At 47.0% G+C, this 10,000-nt stretch overlaps 1 protein-coding gene across 1 annotated transcript in view; it reads left to right on the forward strand.

Moving 5' to 3' along the window:
- Nucleotides 1-10,000, forward strand: part of otog (otogelin) — a 43,239-nt gene that overhangs the window by 9,824 nt on the left and 23,415 nt on the right. Inside the window, exons 13-19 of the mRNA XM_068728727.1 lie at nt 462-586; nt 742-954; nt 1,194-1,359; nt 2,783-2,826; nt 3,082-3,247; nt 8,397-8,504; nt 9,759-9,897. Of these exons, the coding sequence (XP_068584828.1) occupies nt 462-586; nt 742-954; nt 1,194-1,359; nt 2,783-2,826; nt 3,082-3,247; nt 8,397-8,504; nt 9,759-9,897 (961 nt within the window). The remainder of the gene's footprint in view (nt 1-461; nt 587-741; nt 955-1,193; nt 1,360-2,782; nt 2,827-3,081; nt 3,248-8,396; nt 8,505-9,758; nt 9,898-10,000) is intronic.

Consider the following 10,000-nt stretch of genomic DNA (forward strand, 5'->3'; position numbering starts at 1 on the left):
AGATGAGCGCCCAACTGGACACGCCACTTCAACAAGGAATTTACTGTTAGTGGAATAGGGGCTCCACTGTACGCTGTGGTAATGGCCGGCCATGAAGGGCGGATGTTGTCCTAACAGCTGTAAATGGATCTACATCACAGTCGGGGACTGAAGTGGTCGTACACTGAACATCTCCACAATAGACTTTGCAGTTAAAATGATGACTTGCAGAATCCTCTGCATCATATCGCCTTACGTTGTGGCAGCTATCTTAGATGTAGTCATTTGTTATCCTTCGTACTTAGAGTCCCTTTTAAAAACACTCTCTGTGTGCAAAATGATAGGATGGTACCTCAGTGTTGAACCGTTGACCTTTACACTAAAGCGTTGCATGCAGATAAAAGGTTCTGCTCGTACGTGTCCGTAGAACTCAGTCTCCATGCTGTCGTTAATGAACCCCTGCTCTGGGTCTTTACCTGCAGATCTCCGTCCGGCATGATAGAAAGCACTCCTCAGCTGTTCGGAAACGCCTGGAGAGTGTCGTCGGCGTGTTCCACCGGCCTGAGCGCTCCTCAGCTCGACCCCTGTGACACTCACCAGCAGGCCGGTCAGTTCCCCGTCTGCCTTTCAGCTTCTTTCCGTTTGAGCGGTGAAGAAGAGGACGTTTGAGATAATCGACCCTTTGCTTTGTTTCTGTCAATGTTCGTACATACCTGGACATATCTGTACATATTGTAACTGTCTGTGGATCTCTCTGCCCAGCGGCCTACGCCTCGGAGACGTGCGACGTGCTGAACCAGGACCTGTTCTCCGCCTGCCACGAGTACCTCAGCCCGACCGCCTTCCACCGGCAGTGTCGCTCGGACACCTGCAGGTGCGGGACGCCCTGCCTCTGCTCGGCGCTGGCCCACTACGCTCGCCACTGCCGCAGGTTCTCCGTCATCGTCGACTTCCGATCGCAGATGCCCGACTGCGGTGAGCGAACGGGTCAAAGACGATGACTTCATGAATTAATTTTTTTGGTTTAGGCAACAAAACCACTTTGTTAGATTCAGGAAAAGCATCTCGGTTGGGCTCAAGATAACCACGTAAACCACCGCAACATAAGTACGAGAACACGTCACTTAAACGGTTCCAGCTGTTAGAACTGTGCCTCCATGTTATGAACCCATCCCCCGACATGGACTCTTAACATCGTCTCCCTCCCCCCGCAGCGGTCAGCTGTCCCGCCACCATGCGGTACGGCACCTGCGTGTCGTCCTGCCAGCGGCGTTGCTCCGCCCTCTCCGTCCCGCAGCGCTGCGGGGAGGAGTGCGAGGAGGGCTGCGTCTGCCCGCCGGACTCCTTCTACAACCATCGAACGCACACCTGCGTGCACAGGTGAGGCCCCGCCTCTGAAACAAAGCACGACGTAGCGACACATGCAGAGAGACGGAAGTCGTGCATATATACTTTCTATAACGTTCAATCGTTTTTTAACGGAGGCAGCAGGGAATCTCTTTCTGTCTGTCTCTCTCTCTCTCTCTCTCTCTCTCTGTATCTGTCTCCCTCTCTCTCCCTCTCTGTCTCTCTCTCTCTCTCTCTCTCTGTCTCTCTCTCTGTCTGTCTCTCTCTCTCTGTGTCTCTCTCTCTCTCTCTGTCTCTCTCTGTATCTGTCTCCCTCTCTGTCTCTCTCTCTGTCTCTCTCTCTCTCTCTCACTCGCTCGCTCTGAAGACATGCAGCTTAATTCCTCTTAAATGTCCCAGTTTTTTTCTTCTTCTCTTCTCTTTTTCTTTTACATCCTAGCGCGGCGCGGCGCCTTACTTACTATGCGATAGAGTTACAATTGAGGAATTCGCCGTGAAACCCCCCTTTCATTCCGCGCTCGGGGGGCCGGAGGACGACACAGATATCTGATGACCGGTGAGAAAGAGGCAGCACAGAGGCCGCTGTGTGGCGCTGGCCTGTGTGTTCAGAGGCCTCCGCTGTACGCACTTCACCACCGCGTGGATCCACCGCCGTCCTCTGACGCTGCTTTAATAAAGGATCTCGTCCAGAACGTTTGAGCACTGAGTTCACCTCCTACAGCCTTCTCATGCGTCCTCTCTCTGCTCACTTCTAATGCTCTGTTTAACACAAAGCCCTCTTTAACACACACGTCTTCACACGATCATTCTGGCTTGTTAATTCGCAGTAGACGACGGTGCGCATTAAACATGTTCAGGGGCGTCTCTCGTATGTGTGTGTGTGTGTGTGTGTGTGTGTATGCGCTTGGCTTTCGTTACAGGAGCGAGTGTCCCTGCAGTTTCCTCGGAGCGGACTACGAACCAGGAGATGTGATCATGACGTCGGCAGGTGTTCAGTAAGCTCCTCCCCTTCCGTCTCTCCACCTGCATGTGACAACTTCAAGCATAGCCTCGTGTTAATTCAGGAGGATGATTAACACACACTTCTTACTGACTGCAGAGAAAACAACTGGAGGCTGTAGTCCAGCCATCTGGAGGCTGTAGTCCAGCCAACTGGAGGCTGTAGTCCAGCCGGCTGTAGAGACGGTCCAGTATTTTGTGGACCAGAACGTCCTGGTAGATCAGGACGGAGACATTAGACTAACAATACAACAACAATACTAATATACTCTGTTGCTGTTATAGTCTTGCTAGTAATGGTGAAAAAAGTGATAAAATGATAAAAAAAAACATGTAAAACAAATGATGGAATAAAACAAGAAATGAGCAGAAACATGCCATCAGTCTTCAAAAGATGCTTTTGTATTTAATGTCATCATCTTCATCGTCGTCCTGTCCTCTCTGTGTCCCCCTACAGACTCTGTCTGAACGGTAAACTGGTGTCCCAAACACCAGACGGCGGTGAGTCCCTTTAATCCGTTACATCTCACTCATGTGTGTGTTATTCACGTAGGATTAGAAGACCTGTGCTTTCTACATCTGGGTCGCTCAATCACAGGGGACACATTTCTCTCATCTCATATGAGGAGGTGGGATGGTCCTCCTTAAAGGGACAGTTCACCCCCAAACATCTAAAACACACACTTCAGATGCTTTTCTTAATTGACTCTGACGCCGGAGCTTCTCATGAACTCAATTCTTCTCCTCCTCTCACAGACATGTTGTGTCCAGCCGGTCAGCTCTACCAGAACTGCTCAGCGGGGGACGATGGTGTCCTGTCGGGGAGGGGCGTGGCCTGCGAGCACACCTGCGAATCCTTCCTGCTCAACCTCACCTGCTCGTCACATGAGCCCTGCGTGGCCGGATGCACCTGCCCTCCTGGGTGAGTGACTGAGACTCACGCGTCTGTCGAGATTCAAGGAGATTCAAAATAAGGGACTTCTGTTGAGTTTGGATAGTAGAACTCAACCCGATCCTCGGCGTCGATGACGCTTGACGAGTCTTTGATCCTCGGTAGGAGACAGAAGTCCCCCCGACCGGCCGATGAGCTGGACAGACAGCGTGGACTAGATTACAGTCATCTGATCCCCGTAATCCCTTTTTGGCTGTCGTCCTCCTGAATGGAGGGTTAAGTGGTTTCACTCTGTGACATCGACCGAGAGTCATCCTCATGACAGTGTATGCACAGACAGGAGTTAGCATCGCAGCTCATGACGGTAGCTGACAACACAGCCTCTATGTCACATGGTCAGTCATACAGAAGAAGAAGAAGGACAAGGATACCACGAATAATACTATGTGGTTAAAGTGTAATAAATACACAACATTAAGAAGTAAAAGACTAGAATGTCAGTCGACACACAGCTGAACATACATTTGAAGATAGAATGTTCATATAGAATAATCAGTGATCTCTGTTTAAAAAGTCCCAACAACAGAGAAAACATAAAAAGTTTAAAAAGTTTAACTAGAAGCTGTCGATCTCAAAACTACGGCAGCCGGCAACGGAAAGCACCCGACGACCAAAACAAAGTCAAAAACATTCAGACCACGAAAACAGCTGGTCCAGATGGCAACCTCCGGTTCTGCCAAAGTAAAGACAATGTGGAAGTGTGTTAAAGCTGCATTCTCTCTAGTGTCCATCAGGGGGCGACTCCTCTGGTTGTATAGAAGTCTAGTCTAAAATGACTCTACTTCTCTCTTGATTTATTCCCTCAGTAAACATTGTAAACATGAGTTTATGGTCTCAATCTCTAGTTTACAGTCTTCTTCAATACAGCATGATGTTCATTTAGTACATTATGCTCCATTTAGAGTCAAACACACCAGAAAGCAGGGGATGCTTTAGGGGCGGGGCTACACACTGATTGACAGCTTTATTATTAATACACTCAAACAACAACAAAAAAGTTACTTTCTTTTTCTGTTTCTGTTTATTTTATACAAGTCGTTTCAGTCAACACCAGAGATATTTGAAAAATCTGATATCAGACACTTTTTAAAACATGAAACCTGGAGCTTTGTTATTAAAGAAACTGTTGTTAAATATCTTTTAACCACTTTTTTACAATATATTTATTAAAATAAACAACCACTTATATAATATGAAAGAAAAAGTTAAGTTTATTCTAGAAGATAAGATTTAGTCTTTGAGCCAGTAGGTCAAGGATGAGTTTATTTATATTTATACACCAAACAACAACAAAATAAAAGTATATTTTGATTTATGGCCAGTTTTACCATCTATAACTCAAAGTATGAAGGTGAATAATCATTTGATAAAGTCAGATAAAGTCCACACACCTTCATGAACCTACGCATCTCCGTCCTGGTCTATGAATCATCAGTGTGTGTTCAGTGATCAGTGACGCTCTTCTGACCTCACGCTGTGATTCATTCACTCCTTCTCGTCACAGAAGACGACCTTTATGGAAACACAGAGACCTCCTTCATCTCCCTGATGACGGCTGTGTTAATAAGAGCAGCGACGGGTCAGCGGTCCACAGGTTCAGGCTGATATTTAGAACTGGTTTTGGAGAATAATGACGGGTTGTTCCTGGTTTCGGTCGGCAGCATTGCACGGAGGGAGATGGATGAAGTTGATCATCGCATCTGATGCACGTTGTACTGACGTTCTCTTGGCTCCACCCACAACAGAAGCAGGGATGTTGACGTGTGAAAGAGCTTTTACAGTCTGTGACCGTTTATTTCAGCAGGCGAGATAAAGACAGACGTGAGCTGCAATGAATCGTTGCAGCTAAATCAAATGATTTACAGGATATTCAGCCTTTGTTTCGTTATAATGCATCTAATACTTCTGTCTTAAAAAGGCTTTTTATGAAGGTAATAAAGTAGACCATGGATATCCCTCCTCGTCATGGTGGAGGTTAGTTTACGGCTTTCTGACGGTGACACCTCCAGTCTTATGTTCATGTCTATGAGTAGTAATGTCTGAAGGCCTCCGTTCATGCTCGGTCATTTACAGTCAGGCTAGTTCCTCTTAAGAACAGTTCGGAAAGAAAACAGCCAACTGACAGTCACTTTCACCACTGGCCCCGCCTCTTTTTGTGAACACAGATCATGACAGAACTCGCCGCGAGGAGAGGCGTCGCTACGAACCATTGTTTTCCTCTGGTACGGAGCGCCTAACACACGTGTGTTGCCTTCTTCTAGCGTTGTTTTTTTTTGACGAGCATGAACGTTTCTTTTTCAGCGCCAAGCTCGAAGTCGCACCGATGGTCATTGTCACACTTGGCCCTGGCAGCCAATCAAATCAAGCAGGAGGCGGGGCTCTACTACTTAACAGCAGACTGTCTGGATGTAGACGTGGTAGAAACGAAAGGGTTGATATTAACGTTTTTTTAAGTATATCGACGTCTGCATTGAATCCATTATTTACATTTGATCGCTCCACAGGCTCATCCAGACAGCAGGTGTTCCCTCTGTCATATCAATACTACATTCAGATGATTGTCATGAAAAACAGGGAATAAAACAAACTCAAAGTCCACTGTGAGGTTTTCATCTGCAGCAGGACTTAAAAACCTCTAATGGGAAGTAATTAGCCGAGGTGCAGACAGAAGAAGCCATTGTGTTTTCAGTCACAATGGCACGCTGTGTTTATGATCAAAATGTAGACCCATTCATTCCTCGTTCTGTGACAATTAGCCCGGCTGAACTCATATGAACCTGGACCTTCAGGTGCGGCGCGGGACCATCGGCATACCAGAACCTGGTTCTGGTTACAGTACACAGCCGTAGACTCCTGTTATTTGCCTGTAGACCGTCCTGGAGGTGTTAATAAACTAAAATAATGACGACGTTCACAAGCGAGTGGGCGGTGAGATGACGGTCACATGACTCATTTGTGAACCGTGTTGACGTTGACAAAACATTTTTGGGGATTTGAGGGTTGATAGTAGGTATAATTAATTCAATATAATGTTATAATTTCACAACTATTTAAAAAAGAAATGTGTGAGCAACTTTCAGGCAAACCTAAAGTTGAAGGTTCCTCTTTTAGAGTATTATAAAAATGTTTTCTCCATTTCATCACTTTGAATAAATATATATTTACATGAAATATCTTTATACAATGCCGGCTGAATGTCCTGATTAGTGTGCTGACTACTATATGTGTAAAACAACAATTGATTTTACAATATTGAAGCATTCAGGTCTGTTTTTGACATCGACGTACACGTTCGCAATCCACCAAAGGACTCTTCGATAAGTCCCGCCCCCTCTAACGCAGACTGGCCAATCGTAGCTTCACCCATAGACTGTCTATAAGAAGTGGACGTACTCATGGTGACGTCACCCATTGGTTTGTGGACGGACGTTTTGAAGCCTCAAATTCGAGGATCGCCATCTTGGATTACGACCGTCGCCATCTTGTTGTTTCTTGCAACCGGTGAACAGGAAGCGACCATATTTCAATTCAATTGCAAATCGGGGGCCGTGTTCATGAGGGTGTATTCATAATGTGCACGCAGGTTTCGGGAGAATGACCGATCGTAGAATCTTTGATCGGAGCACTCGATACGGCAGCTTGGCGGCGGCACAAAGGAAGCTGTTAACACGGTGTTATCTGGGGTGTAACTCTACTCAGGTGAACCTGAGGTTTGTGTGCGGGACCATTCAGCATGCCGCTTCATTGTCCGCGGCCTCGCCAGTGGATGTAGCTCAACCCTGAGATATTACAAGATACTTATCGGCCTCGTCCCGCGGAGCGGAAAGCAAATGGAGGCGTCCCGGACAAAGAGCGTCTCTCTCTCTCTATCTCTGAGAATCCTAATTGTCTGGTTTTCTCATGTAGCTAACGAGTGTCACCGCTTTTCATCCACGGGTCGCCCAGTCACCGAAACTCTCTCCCCTCCGCTCTGCTTTTGGCCCTGCCTCTGAGGACGGTCCTCATCATCCAACACAGGAGCCCCCAAACGGTGCTTGTGTTGTATAGAAACTGCCATTGAGACTGCGCGGTCCGCTGGTTGACGAGGCTCCTTCATTGGCCCCGTTGATGGTTTCAGTCAGCAGCTCAACCGGCTGATCCTTACTCCGATCTACTGGTCGTCTTTGGTTCATTCGTGAGGAGGAGTTTGTGTGAATTACAAGACGGCCTGGTACCGCTTTCTCACATGAACTCGCACAATGTTTTAGATAATCGGGGTCCGCGGTTTGTCTGTCGCTCAACACCAGATTGTCCGCGTCAGACGCGTTCTCACCAACTGGAAATACTCTGTTTGGTTCAGTTGAGGGGTGGTGGTGGTGGTGGTGGTGGTGGTGTTGGTGTTGGTGCCTTGGCAGAGCGTGCAGGAGGAAGGAGGTTCTAAGGTCCTTTATTGTCATTATGCAACACAGGGATGCACAAAGGAATTCAGTTGTAGCCTGTTTACTACACAACAAACACACAACAAAGAAAAACAGATAATATGTCCGACATCTTCACATTAAGAACTCATCACGATGTAAACACGGGGTCCTGGTCTCTGTGCTGCTGTCTGCCCGTCAAGTGCAGCTTGATCCTGGACCACGATGGATCCTGGACCACGATGGATCCTGGACCACGATGGATCCTGGACCACGATGACGTGGACCACACACCGCCGTCACGTAGTCGGCTCGTAAACAACCGAGTCGCTTGTTTGTTCTGAGTTTCTCCACGAAGAATTACACGAAAGCACCGCTTGAGGTGTTTAGTTCACCAGAGGTGAATGAGTATAGAGACTCATCTGACTCAAAATATAGAAAACACCTGAAACAACTGTACCTGTAGCTGGATATAACGCACCATTATTTATTATTTGAGTCAGTTTAGTCTGAAGAGTGAGTTTTTTGTGATGTTATTAAGCACTATGAATGTTTATAAGTGCTTATAACTATAATTATACAGTGGTATAAGGAGATTATAACGCTTTATAGGTCATAGAAAGTTTTACGAAACTTGTTGAATGTTTTGGACCCTGTCACAGGTCCAGTCTCTTTCACTATAGCTCAGTTTCCTCTTTAACAAGTCTTATGTTTGCCTGCAGCTTGCTGAAGCACGGAGACGAGTGCTTTGAACCTGCTTCCTGCCCCTGTCTGTGGAAAGGAAAGGAGTATTACCCCGGAGACCGAGTGTCCTCCCCCTGCCACCAGTGGTACGTTCATGCACTTATTAAATCACGTCTGTTTGTTAAAACACACAATCTTTCACTTTCTTCTGTGGGTCTTCATGATTTTTTTTGAAAGTCTGGACAGAACAGAAAAACAACACATACTGTAACGTTTTTTTTGTAAATCGGACTTCAAAGTGTGGAAGTTCTGAGCAGAATCCAGGCTGCTGCTAGCAGAGCGCTGTGGAGGACATGAAGGGGGACATCGGGGGACGGATCATGGATGTATGAAGAGCTTTAGATTCAGCGTCGTGAAGGTTCATGAAGCAAGACAGTTTATAAAAGTATAACATAACACAGACCTTTCTGCATTTTGCCGCCCAAGTGCACTAGCGTTTCCTTTAGCCCCGCCCCCTCACCGTGTTCTCATTCTGGATAGGACAATAACTGTGTCCATACTGGGAAGTTGATTCACCTCAAAGAATAATAAAAAGATCCGCCACCAACTCCACCACCAGCTCCACCAGCTCCACCACACGTTCAGATCGGTTGGTGACGTCTGGACACACAAATCCTAAATCTGATCACTTGCAGTGCAAACGCTTAAAGATGTGATTTGAGAAACAAATCAGATCTTTGTCATGCCACACAAATTTTTATTACCCCCCCCCCCCCCCCCCCCAATCATTCGCCAACAACACCAGTCATTGGGGGGTCCGAGTCCCCTTAATGGACCCATTCATCCCTCCCAAAGCCTCGATAGCAGAACTTTGGGGGGTCTCTAAAATCACAAGACAATTATTTGTCACTGAAACGTCTTTTAAAAGCCTACTATTACCCCCCCCCACTGGGTATTTTACACTCTGTCCGTCAGAATCAAGACAAATCTCCAACAACGGTGCTAATTTTTTTCAAAGTCAGATTTCGCCTGAAAGCCCGAGATTGTCCGAGCGGCGAAAGTGGCCACCTGATATCCATAATTCTCTCCATCACGGGACGGAGCGGCAGGAAACAGAGCGGGTCGTTGTATGACTGTCCATCGCTGGTGAAAAGAAAACGCTCCCCACTGACCTCAGTCACTTCTTCTTCTCCTTCTTCTTCTTCACGCCACAGCCGTGGGACGAAGACACAGATGACAGACTAATGGTGCAAATTCAGCCTCCGACAATTCACCGGACGCTTATCTTCACCGAGGCTCTCGACAAAAGGAGGGTCCTTACAGACGTGAACAAAAACATGTCCTCGCTCTAAGTGGGAACAAGTTGATGCTGAATCACTGAAGCTCTGCTGTCTCTGCAGTGTTTGCCAGCACGGGACGTTCCAGTGCGCGTTTCGTCCGTGTCCGTCCATGTGCACGGCGTACGGCGACCGCCACTACAGGACGTTTGACGGGCTGCTGTTTGACTACGTCGGTGCATGCAAAGTCTACCTGGTGAAGGTAAAACATACATCCCATTGTCCCCTGCATTTATTTACAGTATTGTGGATTTCTGTTGTCCAAACGAAGCCTGTTTTTAGATCATTAAATGACTGGCATGAAC

Source organism: Cebidichthys violaceus, unplaced genomic scaffold, assembly GCF_023349555.1.
Source record: "Cebidichthys violaceus isolate CVI_PGR_0920_01 unplaced genomic scaffold, fCebVio1.0.p SCAF_43, whole genome shotgun sequence".
Classification (NCBI taxonomy): Eukaryota; Metazoa; Chordata; class Actinopteri; order Perciformes; family Stichaeidae; genus Cebidichthys; species Cebidichthys violaceus.